This window comes from Neoarius graeffei, chromosome 26 (assembly GCF_027579695.1).
Source record: "Neoarius graeffei isolate fNeoGra1 chromosome 26, fNeoGra1.pri, whole genome shotgun sequence".
Classification (NCBI taxonomy): domain Eukaryota; kingdom Metazoa; phylum Chordata; class Actinopteri; order Siluriformes; family Ariidae; genus Neoarius; species Neoarius graeffei.
The window spans coordinates 54,141,909-54,159,977 of record NC_083594.1 but is presented as its reverse complement, the minus strand read 5'-3'; the positions used below and the strand labels follow the sequence as shown (position 1 = coordinate 54,159,977).

The window sequence follows — 18,069 nt, the reverse complement described above, 5'->3', positions numbered from 1 at the left end:
CTTGCACACATCAATGCCTCCGATGGAATATGTAGTCCTAGAACACTTCTTTTTGGTTGCATTTTTTTTGCTAGAAATGGTTATCTCCGATGTAAATACCGTGCGTCTGTTTGCTTCACAGTGTTTCAGCTCCTCTGCGCTCTGTTTAGCTTGCTCCATATTCATTCCATAGTGAAATTACACGCCTGTATGCAGCTTAAGTAGCCACGAGCTCAGCTCGTATCATACAGCTGATTGACGAAAAAAAAACAAAAGACTTAAATCATCGTGTGAATGGCCCATATGGTAATTTACCCACACCCCCCAGCAGGCTACAGTCCTGAAAAAAACGAGACAATTTGCAACAAAAAATGTATGCTTTTCCAACAAAACAATCTATTATCTGAAATACTGATTGCATTCTTCAAGATCTCAACTTGCACATTACGGAAAAAAATGAAAATCACAAATTTCGAAAAAAAAATGCTTCTTTTGCGATTTTCTCGGATTCGTTTTGGCCGACATGTGTCCGTGGATTCCATGACTCGTCACTTGTGCAGCAGTGTATAAGGGCCATGGCAGCTAAAACAACAACAGCATCGGAGGGTGATATTCCAAAGAAAAAGCTCAGAATTTAACATCATAGATTGACAAGAAAAAAATCAACAACTCAGATTCTCTCCGATTCAAAAGTCACAAATTTGCAAGAAACAAAAAATCAGAAAAATAGTAGGGTTTTTTTTTGTCAAATAACCAGTTCACTTCACTTCTCAAGGTCGGATCGATATCATCACACCACAGACACCACGGCTGAGCCGAGAGTTATCGGAATTGCAGTCCTTCCTGATCGATCTCCGAGCATAAAAGAATAAAGTGCTAAAAGCTTTTCAACTACATTTCCCAGAATGCACTGCAGCCGGGAAGCATGTGATTGTTGTGCTTCTTGGATGCAGTGAGAGATTGTTGTATAAACCACACATTTTTGTTTATCCGAGCTGTTTTTTTCCTCGCTGTTGACTTTGAAATGTCTGAGCCGAGAATTAGAGGAAGCACAGTGTTTAGAGTCGATGTGCTTCCTTCACAAAATGAAAAAAAAAGAAACACTACTTTTTACGGTTTGTGACGTTTTTCTTGTTTATCTCACAAATCTATGACTTTACAATCTTTTTTCCTCATAAATTTGTGACTTTAATTTTGGAAATTCTGAGGTTTTTTCATGATATTATCCCAGCTCCGTATTTCTTTTTTTTTTTTTAACCTAAAATGGCCCCGATACACCGTCACACTCTTTGCACATCCTGGCCTGCGTCACAAAAAAAACAAAAAGGAAACCAAAAATACATTTTTTTCTTCCTTTCTTATTTTTCAGAACAACTTGTTTGTATTAATCATGTTGTTGTTGTTATGAGATGGAGAGACTGACGATAAGGAAAGGCAGCATGCTGAGCCAAAAAAAGAAGAAACCCAAAGAATAAATATAAATCAATAATTGAATTAGCAAGATCGGACAGTTTACAGCATTGCTCAGCCAAAAATAAAATGTTATTTGGTTTAATTATAATAAGATAAAGGCAGAAACGTGCTCAGACAAGAGGCGGAGCTAAAACCGTAACGTGTTTACTGCAGCAGCAGATTAAAGACAGCAAACTGTTGGGGAGAGACACAAAAGCGATGAGACTCTGCGGTACGGAATACGATCGGGTAAAAACATCATGATGATGAACAGAAATACATTTTAATCCGTATTTTGAAAAGCCAACCTTGAAACTCGCGACCCTCGTGCTCGTAAAGATAAATTTCTCCTCCTTGAACATCATACAAGTCAATTTACTTCATGGAACACCTCATGTGATGTTGACGCTTTAAATGATCAATGCGTTACGAGATCAACACAAGGCTGGTTACTTTCTCACCGTTATCTTGTGAATGCAGACAGAAGATCTTCTTGAATACATGTGATTCACTGCTTATATGTGGATGATAAATCTTGATGATGAAATAAGATGTTATGCGTGTTTTTGTGGCATATGCTGGCTGATACACTGACGGTGGGCGTGGCGGCCGCGGTGTGGTGGAGAGGTGGAGTATTCCACACATGGATGGGTTTCCTCCTCGGTGCTGAGGGTGTTTTCTGAGGACTCGTGTCTCTTCATACTGTCACACTTCTACACACGCTGATATCAAAAGTGGCAAACACACACACACACACACACACACACACACACACACACACACACACACACACACACTGTCCCCTCCACTGTGTCCGGCTGTCTGAGCTGCAGTGCTGTCTCTCTGGAGTTCCCATTTGTCCGTGTCCACGTGTGTGTGTGTGTTCCTTTAGGTGTTTGTAGTTGTGTCCACGTGCACTATATGTGTATCGTTGATGTTGGACAGTTTACAGTATCTGTGAGTCTGTGTCCCTATATAGATGTGTGTACGTGTGTCTACGTCAGTCCATGTTTCTCCTGTGTCTCTGTCGACGGCAGGGGTGTCCAGTCTGATCTGTACGGGGCCAGCGTCTCAGCAGGTTTTCAGTCCGAACTGCTGTTGTATGACACCAAGTGATGAAACAGATGGAATCAGGTCGTGGCTCCTGATTGGTTGGAATGAAACCCTGCGGCCACGCCGGCTCTTTGCGGATAGGTTTGGATATCGCTGGTCTACGGTGATGTGTAATTCATGAAAGTTCATTTCACAAGGACTTAAATGTCTCGTAATTAATATTAGACTCCTGGTTTTGCAGACTATAAGACATCCATCCCTTCTTTCCCTCCCCTGAGCCGATGTTTGTTCAGTGATATGACACGTATATTACAAGTCCATCACCAAGTGTTTTTTTTTTCAGTAATTAAACAAATGTTTGAAGTTTTTTTTTTTTTCTTGAAGCAGACAGAAATAAGATCGATGTCTCTTTTAGTCTGGAAAATACTCAATTATAATTAATCAATCAGTTTATTAAACTTTATTAAAAAAGCCTTGTGAAGCACCATTCCATCTTCCACTCACTCTTACTTGTGGCTTCTTGTTCTACTTGATGATGCAGCCATAGATATAAAACGACTAGATCTGTTCCTTAAAACTCCATTTAATATACTCATTGGCTCCAATCTCATTAACAGATCTAGTAACGCGTATATCTATGCGTACGTGTGCCATTTGCCGCCTTGCATGCTGGGTAATGTAGCTTGTCATGCCGTATGCTAACATGAGTTCACGTTCTGCAGATGGCGCTTCAACACCTTCTTTATTCTACGGTTAGTCAATGTGAAGTTTGTCTCTTCTCTCTGTCCACCTTTCTGTCTCCGTTCATCTCCAGACAGAGTGGCTGTGGAGCTCAGAGCTGATCCTGGCAGCAAATGGGAGCAAACAAAGCATCTAATCACAAATAGAAGGGCATCATCAGGAGAAGGGCTGTAGACCGAGTTTCAAGCAGGAGAGAAATGGAGCGTCCAAATCATGAGCTTAGCGGAGGACATGGTGTCTCATCACAACCGTGGCACCCTCAGAAAGGGAAAAAAAGACAAATTTGGACAATGTTCTCTTCATGGATTCAAACAGCCAAGACATGTTTGGTTTCCACTGGAGCTACAAGGCGAACTGGAACAGGCAGTCGGGGAGGCAGGAGGCCAGTGCGTGAAGTCGGTGTGTTATCGATTTGGATGAACTCACAAAAATACTGAGGAGCTCAACACTGAACAGGTGGGGAAGAGCCCAGTCATATGAGGAGAGGAGACAAGACTGAAGCCAAAACAAACCAAAGCACACGGGAGACAAAGAACAAGAACAGTGCCATGAGCTGAGAGTGGGATTCACGATCCTAACGCAGCGAGCAAGTCAATGAATTCCCAAAATATTCTAATTTCGATCATACACCTAAAGACATTAAACGATTTCAATGTTGCAGGTAAATTTCCAACATTGGAACAAAGTCGTGAGAGTTTTTTGAGAGTAGCGTTGCTCTCCTGTCATCCTGATCTTTTGGTATGAGGTGGTCAGGATCTCTGTCTCGAGTCAGACTTTTTCTCATCCTGACGTTCCAATAAATTTAATATTATCTTTAGTCTTGGCTCACGCAAGCCGTGACCCTGTGAGGTCCCCCCGTCTTTGCAAAATCATCAATCATCGTTTTTGGTGGAAGGCCAACATAACTCTGTGACTAATGATGTGTCTTTTAAAAGTCTTTCAGAGTCTTTTTAAAACCTTCTAGCGGATGGTTAGCATCAATCTGCCTCTCACGACAAACAGTTCTTTATGCTAACATTTAAAGACTTTTCAAAGACTAAAGTCAGACACCCTCTCGTGTCGATTTTGCAAAGACGAGGGATCTTTTAGAGGCAATATTTGCAAGACGGCAACTGGATTCCTTTTTGAGATTATTTCCCATCATGCTCCTGCTCGGTGCTGGCTGGTGAGAGCTCATACTGTATTTTGGTAGTTGACAGTGACCATCTCGCTATTTGCATGAGAAAATATTAAAATGATCAGGACGACGGGAGCGCACCACAACTCGGGCAAAACTCATGATTTTATTCCAAAACTGGAAACTTGCGACGGTGAAATCACTTGAAAAGTTGTTTGGGATAAGGCCGGCATTAGACGTGCTGATGTGGTTTAGGCCACAGTTCAACTTTGTGTCATCAATACAGTAAGCATGAACATTTTGTTATTTAAAAATAATGACACGATGGAGCAAGGTCTTTTAATGCAAAACACTTTGGGCGAGACTGACTTCTAATCCATTTAACAGAAGAAACAAACATCCGACACCAAACATGTCTTGGCTGATGGACGACAGTGAAGGAACATGGTGTCACTTTAATTTTTCACAGAACTGCTCCTTTAACAGATCGAGTTTCAGTCTGAACGTGATATCAGAGTACGCTCACATTGGGTCCAAACACGCGAGTGCACCACGAAAGCTGAAGAAAAAAAAAAGCTGACACACCGGTGAATCAAAAATCCATGATTTAAAACTAACATAAGTAAACTGGATTGCAAAAATGCTTTATTTGTTTTTGATTAATAAGGAAATAAAACCACTCAGGGCGGCACGGTGGTGTAGTGGTTAGCGCTGTCGCCTCACAGCAAGAAGGTCCTGGGTTCGAGCCCCGTGGCCGGCGAGGGCCTTTCTGTGTGGAGTTTGCATGTTCTCCCCGTGTCCGCGTGGGTTTCCTCCGGGTGCTCCGGTTTCCCCCACAGTCCAAAGACATGCAGGTTAGGTTAACTGGTGACTCTAAATTGACCGTAGGTGTGAATGTGAGTGTGAATGGTTGTCTGTGTCTATGTGTCAGCCCTGTGATGACCTGGCGACTTGTCCAGGGTGTACCCCGCCTTTCGCCCGTAGTCAGCTGGGATAGGCTCCAGCTTGCCTGCGACCCTGTAGAAGGATAAAGCGGCTAGAGATAATGAGATGAGATAAAACCACTCAGACTTTGAGTTCTGCGGACAGTGAAAGGGCCGTGGTGAGATCAAGACCATGTTTGCTGTGTGTCCGCCGTGTGATTGTGTCCGTCTCTGTTCTGCCTCTTTCTGGTGAGCTGTTAGAGCTCAGACCAAAGAGAGAGAAAGGGATTGTGGGTAGAGCAGGTGTGTAGACGACCCCCAGGCGAGGCTGCATGACGACCCCGTCCTTGCACTCGTTCTGTGCCTTTCTCAAGCATCTTCTCTCCTCAGGTTTCTCGGACCGTCTCAAACCTCTGTTCACTCGCTCTGTCAGAGCTGTAAGAGCGCCCCCTGGAGGGGACTCTGACGCAGCGCTCTTTCCAACATGCATGAAGATGCTACGATGCCAAACTCTACTCTCAATGTTCTTCTCTTCTGCTGCGTGGATCAGTGTGATCATCTGCAGCCATGCAAGCGTGTGTGTGTTAGAAAAGAATCCTAAATTCTTGTCTGCTGCTTGAATGCTATGTGCATGCTCCACAGCTAGGAAATGCTTATTCTGCATCACTAATTTTTTACCTCGTCATGACAGCACAGCTCGTGTAAACTACCAAGGATTGTTTCTGTTTCAGCACTTATGAAGTTTTAGGTCATATTTGTGCAGAGATATACAAAATTCGAAAGGCTTCACAAACTTTCAAGCACCACTGTAGGTGTTAAAGTCACAGCCACAGAAATACCAGATGCTTTAATATCAGGGATTGTTAAAATAGATTTGGGAAACTGGAAAAAAAATCGTTCAGTTCGGCTGAATCTCAGGAATCTATCATATACTCTGAAATCACTGCACGTGCAGCATCAGTATGTCATTCTGTTCATTCAAGATACAAGAAAAACATTTAAACCTTACGATGTACCAACTACATCAGATTTTTAAAACCTTTATATGTACAGTGGTGCTTGAAAGTTTGTGAACCCTTTAGAATTTTCTATATTTCTGCATAAATATGACCTAAAACATCATCAGATTTTCACACAAGTCCTAAAAGTAGATAAAGAGAACCCAGTTAAACAAATGAGACAAAAATATTATACTTGGCTATTTATTTATTGAGGAAAATGATCCAATATTACATATCTGTGAGTGGCAAAAGTATGTGAACCTCTAGGATTAGCAGTTAATTTGAAGGTGAAATTAGAGTCAGGTGTTTTCAATCAATGGGACGACAATCAGGTGTGAGTGGGCACCCTGTTTTATTTAAAGAACAGGGATCTATCAAAGTCTGATCTTCACAACACATGTTTGTGGAAGTGTATCATGGCACGAACAAAGGAGATTTCTGAGGACCTCAGAAAAAGCGTTGTTGATGCTCATCAGGCTGGAAAAGGTTACAAAACCATCTCTAAAGAGTTTGGACTCCACCAATCCACAGTCAGACAGATTGTGTACAAATGGAAGAAATGCAAGACCATTGTTACCCTCCCCAGGAGTGGTCAACCAACAAAGATCACTCCAAAAGCAAGGTGTGTAATAGTCGGTGAGGTCACAAAGGACCCCAGGGTAACTTCTAAGCAACTGAAGGCCTCTCTCACATTGGCTAATGTTAATGTTCATGAGTCCACCATCAGGAGAACACTGAACAACAATAGTGTGCATGGCAGGGTTGCAAGGAGAAAGCCACTGCTCTCCAAAAAGAACATTGCTGCTTGTTTGCAGTTTGCTAAAGATCTCATGGACAAGCCAGAAGGCTATTGGAAAAATGTTTTGTGGACGGATGAGACCAAAATAGAACTTTTTGGTTTAAATGAGAAGCATTATGTTTGGAGAAAGGAAAACACTGCATTCCAGCATAAGAACCTTATCCCATCTGTGAAACATGGTGGTGGTGGTAGTATCATGGTTTGTGCCTGTTTTGCTGCATCTGGGCCAGGACGGCTTGTCATCATTGATGGAACAATGAATTCTGAATTATACCAGCGAATTCTAAAGGAAAATGTCAGGACATCTGTCCATGAACTGAATCTCAAGAGAAGGTGGGTCATGCAGCAAGACAACGACCCTAAGCATACAAATCGTTCTACCAAAGAATGGTTAAAGAAGAATAAAGTGAATGTTTTGGAATGGCCAAGTCAAAGTCCTGACCTTAATCCAATGGAAATGTTGTGGAAGGACCTGAAGCGAGCAGTTCATGTGAGGAAACCCACCAACATCCCAGAGTTGAAGCTGTTCTGTACGGAGGAACGGGCTAAAATTCCTCCAAGACGGTGTGCAGGACTGATCAACAGTTACCGCAAACGTTTAGTTGCAGTTATTGCTGCACAAGGGGGTCACACCAGATACTGAAAGCAAAGGTTCACATACTTTTGCCACTCACAGATAAGAAATATTGGATCATTTTCCTCAATAAATAAATGACCAAGTGTAATATTTTTGTCTCATTTGTTTAACTGGGTTCTCTTTATCTACTTTTAGGACTTGTGTGAAAATCTGATGATGTTTTAGGTCATATTTATGCAGAAATATAGAAAATTCTAAAGGGTTCACAAACTTTCAAGCACCACTGTATGCCATCGACCTGTGACCGATTGGAGACCTTCCCAGAGTGAACCACGCCTTTCTCCTGGAGTCAGCTGGGATTGGCTCCAGCTTCCCCCATGACCCTGATGAATCAGCGATATCAATAATGGACGGAAGAATGAATGCCATATTCGCACGTGCACATTTTTTTCAGTCGCCATAGCCATCCTCGCAGCTGTTTCCGTGCTTAAATTACCCAAGATCACACAAAAACTACTTCTGTAACAGCTCCCCCTTGTGGACAATGTTAAACCTGTGAAATGTCAGTCAGTGCGTTTACATGCACATAGAGAAAATCGAATTTCTGCCGTAGCTTGACTGAAATCGAAGTTCTAAATGCCATGGAAACACCTTAGCTTGGCTGAAATCAAACCGAACTGGATTTCTCGTAATCGAGCTACGCGACCTAGATTATGCGATTGTAGCCGGGCTACTTAGTGCATGTAAACCCTATTGAGCTACGTAGTCGAGCTACTTACTTCAGCACTGCCCCTTCCGGAAGTGACGAGTGACGAGACCACAAGCGGGAAATACAACAGCTCAGCCCCGAGGCGAGCCGCGGCGCTCTGCTTAGGTTTCGTTTCTATCACGGGCTTCAGCATGACTTTGGAAGCCCGTAGCTCAGGCAGGGGAGGTCCCAGCATCCCCAAAATTGACAGCCAGAGTCCTCTGCCCTCTCCCCAAAGAACCAGCGCAGACAGGAAAAATGACAAAGTCCCACAGTTCAGAAAAATGACAAAGTCCCACAGTTCAGAAAAATGGCAAAGTCCCACTGCTCAGTTTTACCATGGGCATCAGGCAGAAAAATGACAAAGTCCCACAGTTCAGGAAAATGACAAAGTCCCACTGCTCAGTTTTACCATGGGCATCAGGCACTTCTGATAACTTTGTTTATACTCTTGAATAGCTCTTCTTCATGACGACAACTGGAAGTGTACCAACACGATGGGGTGTGTAGCGCCACCTGTGGCTCAGGTGCACAATGTACCTCACACAATAGCTCGATTTCCTTGTGTGCATGTAGGATTGGATTTCTCTGGCACCCCTGCTGGGACCCTTAGCTCGATTACCGACAGCAGCTCGATTTGGATGTGCATATAAACGCACTGAGTGACTGAGCGAGCGAGTTATAATCCAAATCCACCAGGTGCTTTGCTGAAACAGCTCTTGGGAGTACACACAGACTTTTCCATCCTTAAAACGTACAGAGAAGAGTTTCAGTGAGAACAGCCTCGTCTGTCTGGAGCCTCTTCACTTCACTTTGTGACTGAACCAGGCAGCTTTTGTACTCTGTGTTCTTCATACACTTTTTCTTTATTCGTCCGTGTGTGTGTGTGTGTGTGTGTGTGTGTGTGTGTGTGTGTGTGTGTGTGTGTGTGTGTGTTTGACTGCATGGCAGTGGCAGAGGGACACATGACTCTGTAGGTCACAGGTGGGATATAATCAGTATAACGAGAGCGATGTTGTTGGTTCACTGTCGGGTTCAGCAGGGTCTGATTCATCCTCGGAACATCTCAGCAACTCCAACATGGACATTAATCAACGCTGAGAGTTATCTGTGTGTGTCAAGGGCATGAACTAAGATTCAGACGGTGCTAAGCACCACAGTGATATATTCTCTATTTCGGAGTGTAATGTATGCCAGTTGTCCCAACACTGTGAATGGATTTTTAATGTACTGTTTTAAAACTGTGTGATTAATGATTGATTAATTCAGCTCTTTAATTTTAAAGCCTGCGGAGGGGGAAGACGTGGTAAGAAACTTTCTTCCCTTCTGGGCTTCAACTACATTTAATGTTCTTCTACGAAGTTTCCGCTGACATTCTGTTCCTACAATGGGCCATGTTTACTAAAGAGCTAAAGCGGACCGGATTGGTTTCGCACGGGGAGGCGGGGTCAGGTCGTTATTCCTGGAGAATCTCTGGAATTTTCAAGTTTATCATCAGTGTAAAGACACTACAGGAAGTGCTCACTCTGTGATCATTTCCTGCTGAAGCCAAAATGAAACCAAGACCGGAGTTTAAGAAGCAGAACGATCAAATACAGCCAACGTGTCGGAGAAGCAACACTTCCGGGGGTTTTAGGGAAGTTGTCAAGTTACAGCCTAATGATGTATGATGGTCATGTGACCGACTAATAATCAGGCACATCCTACAATGGCGACGCCCACACAACAAGTGCTTATAAGTGTGTATTAAAATGAGGTTTGAGTCGTACACATGAAATTTTTAGCATGATGAGAGCATGGACCCGCCCATCTCTGTGATTTTTACGAGATCACTCCATGTCATCACGTGTTTAACGATCAGAATTACTTCAGATAACATTACCTGACGGGCGGCACGGTGGTGTAGTGGTTAGCGCTGTCACCTCACAGCAAGAAGGTCCGGGTTCGAGCCCCGTGGCCGGCGAGGGCCTTTCTGTGCGGAGTTTGCATGTTCTCCCCGTGTCCGCGTGGGTTTCCTCCGGGTGCTCCGGTTTCCCCCACAGTCCAAAGACATGCAGGTTAGGTTAACTGGTGACTCTAAATTGAGCGTAGGTGTGAATGTGAGTGTGAATGGTTGTCTGTGTCTATGTGTCAGCCCTGTGATGACCTGGCGACTTGTCCAGGGTGTACCCCGCCTTTCGCCTGTAGTCAGCTGGGATAGGCTCCAGCTCGCCTGCGACCCTGTAGAACAGGATAAAGCGGCTAGAGGTAATGAGATGAGATGAGGTATATCCAGAAATTGTATCTGATCTGGAAATATCAAAAGACTGGCTTTGAGCAGATGGCTGGGAGTGATCTTCTCCTAAGAATGCACAAGCAAATGTACTGTACATAGATGCACCCTGACTGATTAAAATAAAACGGTTCTGTGCACGTTCAGGTTTCCACATCACACCAGTGTGAGATACTCAGAGTAAAAAAAAAAAAGGGCAAAGCACCCAAAGAAAACACCTTGTGGGCGTTCAGGAAGTGTCTGTGGTGTGAAACTCATCACAGAACAGACCTCAGAACTCCAGCAGCGGAGGACAGCATCCACTAAAAGAGTGACTCAGAATACAGACAAGCGAGAACACTGTTAGAATTATCTTTTCAAGTGGGGAAAAGAAAAGCAGGACACACAGGCATGAAACACGTCTCAGTCATTCAGCATGGACTGGAAAGCTTCTTACGTTCATTTATAATAAAACACTGATCAAAAACGTGACGTATCTGTACATCCAGTCTGAACTGGCACAAAACTGATGAGATTTCTTTTTTTTTTTTAAATTAAGAGCCAAATTGTGATCGAAGCTCTCGCTAAGAATAATGTCGCTTTAGTCGATATGGCCCTTTGTTTGAGTCTAATTCATCTCTGTGTCTTTTACAAATGTTGCTGTTATATCTTTGCTTTTTGTTTTTAGCCAATTCTGGCTTCCTTTCATATTTATTTACTTATTTATTTATACATCAAATGTATCCACAAAAATATCATAAAAGTCATAAATTATGTGAATCTGTTCTGGTGTTCTGTATGTTGTGTTCTTTTTGGTCTTTCTTATTTTTTATTTGCATTATTTTTCTACATACTGAGATTCTATCCTTATTTTAATTTATCATCACATGACCAGGTTTTATGTTCCCCCATTCCCCCTGAAAAGTGTTTATTAACTGCTGTGATGCTGTAATGGTGTCGTGTGGGAATGGGAGCAAAACGGTAAAGTCGAAACGTTAATCTGTCCGCTGCTGACTGAGTGACGTTATCAGTAATCTTTACATTTGCTTGCGGTGGTGGCCAGTGGAATCGACCACATGACCTGCTGGCACAAAAACGATCTCCTACGTGTGATTTCAGATCACAATGGAATCTGCTCCACTCTCACTGATTGACTTGGAAAGAAGGACAAGAAACAGGATTTGCTTTTAAATTTTGTATCTGCGATTTCTGATCATAAAATCAAAATGTTACGGACGGGAAAATAAAATGACCAAACGTACAGGGACTGTTAAAGTCCTTTGAGTCAAAATACGCAGGTGATTAGAGAAAATCGCATGCACTGATTGGTCGAGAGATTCAGACTATTTCTCGATAAATCACCTCGAGTGACTCGGCAAAATGGCGGCCGGTCGCTTGGTGAGGAAGTGTAAGTGAGAAAGAATTACAAATGATGAAAGTAAACGCTGTTCCTAAAGGCACTAAAGATTCTCTGAAGTTTGGTGTAAAATTATTCAAAGGGAGGTTCAAGGTTCAGATTTATTATCCTTTAAAAAAGGAAATTTGGTGTGCAGCAGGTATTCAGAGAACATGAGTTAAGAAAACGGACATGGACCACACAGACACATTCATAAATATATTTACACATAAACACATTACTCAAATAGATATACCCACCAGCCCACCCCACCCAACTCATAACTGTCACTGTTAGTTATTGCCACTAAACAATGACAATAACTACAGAAAAAATAGGAGGAAAAAAAAATTAGGTGTCCCTTAATGAATTAAGGGTCCTAACAGTCACTAAAATAAAAGAATCTCTGGCACGCCTTGTCCTTACAGCGGGAATTCTAAAACGGCGGCCTGAGGGAAGCAGACTAAGGACTCCCTAAAGTGAATGACGCATGAAATGGAATGACGAATGACAGGTAATAAATTTGAACAATAAATGGTCCCTTGTCATTCAGATTCTTACAAATGGAATAACGATTGAAATCTTTAGTTTTAGACCTCCCTAGGATAAGATAAGTGGGTGCTTGGTGGGATATCAGCTTTTACAAATGGAATGACAGGGTTTCTATATGTATTGACTTACTTTGAGCTAATGTTGTCAGTGATATCACCTTTTACAAATGGAATGATAAGGTTTCTAGGTTGGAGACATACTTTGAGGCAATGTTATCAGTGATATCAAATTAACAAATGGAATGACATTGTTTCTAGGGTTAGGGTTAGGTTATAGGTGATATCACTGATAACATTGCCTCAAAGTATGTCATTCCACCTAAAAACACTGTCATTCCATTTGTAAAAGGGGATATCACTGATAACATTAGCTGAAAGTATGTCATTCCACCTGGAAACGCTGTCATTCCATTTGTAAAAGGTGATATCACTGATAACATAACCTAAAAGTATGTCATTCCACTTAGAAACAATGTCATTCCATTTCATGAGCTGAAAGCATGTCATTCCACCTACATTTCAATCGTTATTCCATTTATAAGAATCTGAATGACAAGGGACCATTTATTGTTCAAATCACTAGCTGTCATTTGTCATTCCATTTCATGCGTCATTCACTTTAGGGAGTCCCGCAGACTAAATTCCCCAAAAAGTGGGTGGTCGGGGTATTTTAGAATTTGTTGTGCCTTACTCATGACCCGTTTTACATACACATCTTGCAGCTGAGTAAGATGAACCCCAACCACCTTTGCTGCCACATTCACTAGCTTTGATAACCTGCCCTTACTGGTCAGTGGCAGACCACCATACCACGCAACAATACAAAAGGACAAAACAGATTCAATAAAACTTTGATAAAATAAAGTCATCAAGGTCCTACACACATTAAAAGACTTCATCTTCCTTAAAAAGAAAAGCCGCTGTTGGGCCTTTTTACACACAGCATCAGTGTTACTCTCAAATGACAATTTGTTGTCAATAATGGTTCCCAAGTATCCGTATTCTGTGACATCAACATTTTCGTTTTGAATAACAGTGTGTGTAAAAGATTTCTGAGACCTGCGGAAATCAGTTATCATATCTCTGGTCTTGGCGACATTAATAGATAAATAAGACTCTTTACACCAAGCAGTAAAATCATCAACAACAGAACCATGTCCCTTCTCATCATTGTTTAAAAGGCTAACTATGACTGTGTCATCAGCAAACTTCAAAAAATGTCTATTCACATAATTACTCTTGCAATCATTTGGTGGAGTTGGGATTTATTTTCGGTTTCAAAACAAAGTGTTTTGTGTGACTCAGTGTAGATAACTGACAAGTCTGCGCCGTGCCGTTATTACATTTACATGACGCTTTTGAAGTTTGAAATAAATTATTTTAATACAATTTTTAAAAAATAATCACCTGTGTATTTATCCTAAAACAATTACCTGCCTCAGGATCTGTGAATATTGGTGAATAATAACCACTGATATGTATCTAGCCTTCGGTGAATAATTGTTAATTAATAATTACTGAAATTGGCCAGAAAATAAAAGCACTATGACGAAGCTGAATGCGGTCACTGGACTCAAGCGCTCCATGTTGTCATGGTAACACTGACAATAACACGTAAGGTGTTGATTCAGACACCCTCTGGATTATGACGTTTTGCTTTTTCTGTCCAGTACAGTCAGGCGGGATGAGGATTCGAATGCAGCGTCTGTGTGGGAAACACTGTGTGAATGATGATGTCGTGAAATTATGACAGAGCCACGGGCAGGGGCGCCGCCAGAAATTTTGGGCCCCATGAAAGATTAGAATTTTGGGCCCCCCAACTTTGCCCACCCTCGTCACAATTGCACTATTGTCATTATTTGACTTTTGATAGCCCATGGACCTTGAGTTTGTGACTTTGTTATTACATTTTATGTATTAACCTACCAGGGACTAGATGAAAACTGGTCAGTGACTAATTCTGGTGCATTTACAATCACAAATGAAAATTCAAGATTTTGCCACATGCCTTCTTGACTGGTGTCCGTTATTAGCAACACTTTAATCTAGCAAACTGTATATGGCGCTCGCTCAGTAAAAACTTCAATCCGAAAGCATTTATGGGTTGTATTGCTGCTTACCTCCTTCTCCAAAGGGGGGTTCAGTGGTTTGGTAGGGCGGAGGTCCCCCTGAGGCTGAATCTGTGCATATTTAGGGCACCCCATTAGTTATGAAACTGGTTATTAGCACTAGTTATTAGCACCAGCATAACGTAATATTTCATCTTGTTTATCACACAAGTCAGTTCAGTTATTAAAATGGAAAAAATGCCACTGTACAAACTGTAAAAGTGTTCTCTTGATAGGCTAATCCAACCACGTTCATACTGTTCATTTACCATTCGCTAATATTTTGAACACACATGTGAGCGATAGCTACCTTTCTTTGGGAAAAACTGAGTGACCAGTTGCCTGCCTCTCTGGTCCCTCTCAGCTTTCAGCTGCCTTTCTTTACGTTTTTGACAGCCACTCTTCATATTTAGCGATCATAGACTGTACGCACTCCACTGCTGGCTGGCTGGCTGCTGCACCGCGACACAGCAGCAAGTAGCGTTGCACTGATCAGCACACAGATTTAACGCATCGCGCTTCTACCAGAACTGGACCGTACCATTTCGCAAAAGGGGGAGGGTTAAATGACAATATGTTGATGAACTCAAGAAATAGACAACCTTGTTCAATTAGCTCCTTTTACCAGATGGAATATTGCATTGTTGTTATTTCAAAAGTCTTATTAAAATCATTAAAAGCATATTATCAGCCCCTTAAAGGGCCCCATGGCAGTGCTGGGCCCCTAGAATTGTTCTAACCTTTCCCCCCCTGGCGGCGCCCATGGCCACGGGCACCGACACAATCCAAATACTCACATTGCTTTACTGTAACGTGACCAGTCGCTAATTTAAAAAAAATCCCAAAAAGCAGATACCGTATGACTGCAAATCAGAAAGAATTATCCGTCATATCCAGTCTCTCATGTTTTCCACGTTTCACTGAGGTTTGTGCTCCATAGCGTCTCATTAAATACAGCGAGGTGGGAAAACGCCACACCCGGAACTTCACTGTGATGGAAGACTGAGCGGGAATGAACATGTGTTACCGTATCTTTGACATGTTTTGTTTGACCACATACTGTACGTTCTCGGGTTTCATATGTGAAAGGGGTTCATGTTTATCCTGAGTAGACACTTTATCTTGGTGTTCTTGATGATACTGGTGTGTTGGAAGTCAGTACGAATGCTAAACTTGTAGCGCTAAGCTTCTTTTACTTGTTAGCTTTTTTTGTTCGAACAGTTCCTTTAGGTGTCCTGAATGTAAGTAAACATTAGTTCCCTGAGTTGACATTTTTACACAGTTTAACGTTAATCCAGGGTTTGAAGTGAATGAGTTGGAGTCAGATGTGTTATAGAAGCCTCTGTTTGTCACATCGTTCTGTTTCACATGATTTAGCACGGTGTGTGTCAGTGATTAATGCAGCTCTTTAATTTTAAAGCCCACAGAGGCTCCGCAGGTGGATGAGTCGGGGGTAAGACACTCCGCCCCCTACTGGGCCTCACCTCTAAGTATCATAAACTCTTTTATCAGGTTTCCGTTCAGGTTCTGTTCTGACTTTGTTTTTATTTATTTTTACAGTAAACTCTCTTTCTGATAACCCCGCCCCCTTTTGAGACTTGACCTCATTTTATCCTCATACGTTTGGTTTGCTGTTGGTTAAGTTTACTTTTTTAGTTTAAGTTTTACTTTGCTCTGTCTTTAGGTTTGCTTTCATGTTTATGGTCTTTTGTTCTGTTTCTTTATTTAATAAGGAAAAGTGTCAAGCAAACGTGTTAGCGAGTGTGTGTGTGTGTGTGTGTGTGTGTGGGGTCAACAGCCCCCCTCACGTTTGTAGTACTGACACTGCTGCATGATATTGACGACCCCGCCCCCCACGGGGTCAGGTCAGGTCAGGTAAGGATGTGACCTCAGGTCAACCTTTGACCCGTGGGCTTCAGGTCCTAGAGGTTCACATGCAGTGATGCAGGTTTACAGAGCCATGCTTGTGCTGATGCAGTTAAGGATGGCGAGGTTATTTTGAATCCAGCATGCCCCTCCTTCCTACTTCCTCTTCCTGTTTAAGGACTCAGCAATGCTGCAGGTGCCTGGTGATGCTGCAGGTCTGGCCAGCATTAGATACGTGACAAATATGATTTTATATCCTGGTTAACATCAGATGCTTTATAAATTAAAGGAAGCGTGTAATTCTGAAGAACAGGAAGCTTCAGACAGAGTCCTACTGTAAACGCATGTTCCTGCAAATATACTGCAGTGCTCGTACTTAGTGCCCCCTTCTGGCCGGGTAGCTAAAGCACAGCCAGGTGCTTTCTTTGTGATTTCTCTTCCTCTCTGCTCTGATTGGTGCATTAACTATTGATTCCACCCCCTGTAGAATCCAGAAGAAAACGCTCGCATCTCCATTACCTTCTTTCGGCTGTTCAGAGTGATGCGACTGGTCAAGCTGCTCAACAGGGGGGAGGGAATTCGTACCCTTCTGTGGACCTTCATCAAGTCTTTCCAGGTCTGTGTGATTTTGTTCCACGACAATTCTTTCTATTCAGAATCAGAAGTTTTAACCCATTTTAAAAAATACATCACATGGCATGTCCAGACATGTAGGGTAGAGTGGGGGAAAAAGCCCCCCTTAAGGAAAATTCAGTTTTTCTCCAAGTTGAAATGAACCATGTGTTTAGTTTTAATCATAGTTTTTGACAACAGTGACATGAACAATAATGCCACCTAAAGTTTGCCTAAAGTTAATACTTAAATTTTTTTTTAACAAAAACAAACATTGTGCCAGGCGGCACGGTGGTGTAGTGGTTAGCGCTGTCGCCTCACAGCAAGAAGGTCCTGGGTTCGAGCCCCGGGGCCGGCGAGGGCCTTTCTGTGTGGAGTTTGCATGTTCTCCCCGTGTCCGCGTGGGTTTCCTCCGGGTGCTCCGGTTTCCCCCACAGTCCAAAGACATGCAGGTTAGGTTAACTGGTGACTCTAAATTGAGCGTAGGTGTGAATGTGAGTGTGAATGGTTGTCTGTGTCTATGTGTCAGCCCTGTGATGACCTGGCGACTTGTCCAGGGTGTACCCCGCCTTTCGCCCGTAGTCAGCTGGGATAGGCTCCAGCTTGCCTGCGACCCTGTAGAAGGATAAAGCGGCTAGAGATAATGAAATGAAACATTGTGCCAAGGGAGCCTTTTACCCCCCCCCCCCCCCCCCCCCCCCCAGTGGGGTAAAAGGCCCCCTGAGGTGGGGCAATAGGCCCCCTCACTCAAAAAAAGCTGTTTGGATAGCAAAAGTGCTTACTTAAGCCTATAATGTGAAAGAAACAAGAAAATATCCCTGAATTAATGAATAGATGCATTATTTTATTATATTTCGCATTTTAATTTCATTTTTTTTTTAAATTTCAATTATTT

The 18,069-nt window shown here is 42.5% G+C and overlaps 1 protein-coding gene across 1 annotated transcript in view; it reads left to right on the top strand.

Annotated features, from left to right (window-relative positions):
* Window positions 1–18,069, top strand: part of cacna1da (calcium channel, voltage-dependent, L type, alpha 1D subunit, a) — a 137,723-nt gene that overhangs the window by 98,222 nt on the left and 21,432 nt on the right. The window contains exons 30-31 of the mRNA XM_060910246.1: window positions 16,117–16,149; window positions 17,050–17,178. Of these exons, the coding sequence (XP_060766229.1) occupies window positions 16,117–16,149; window positions 17,050–17,178 (162 nt within the window). The remainder of the gene's footprint in view (window positions 1–16,116; window positions 16,150–17,049; window positions 17,179–18,069) is intronic.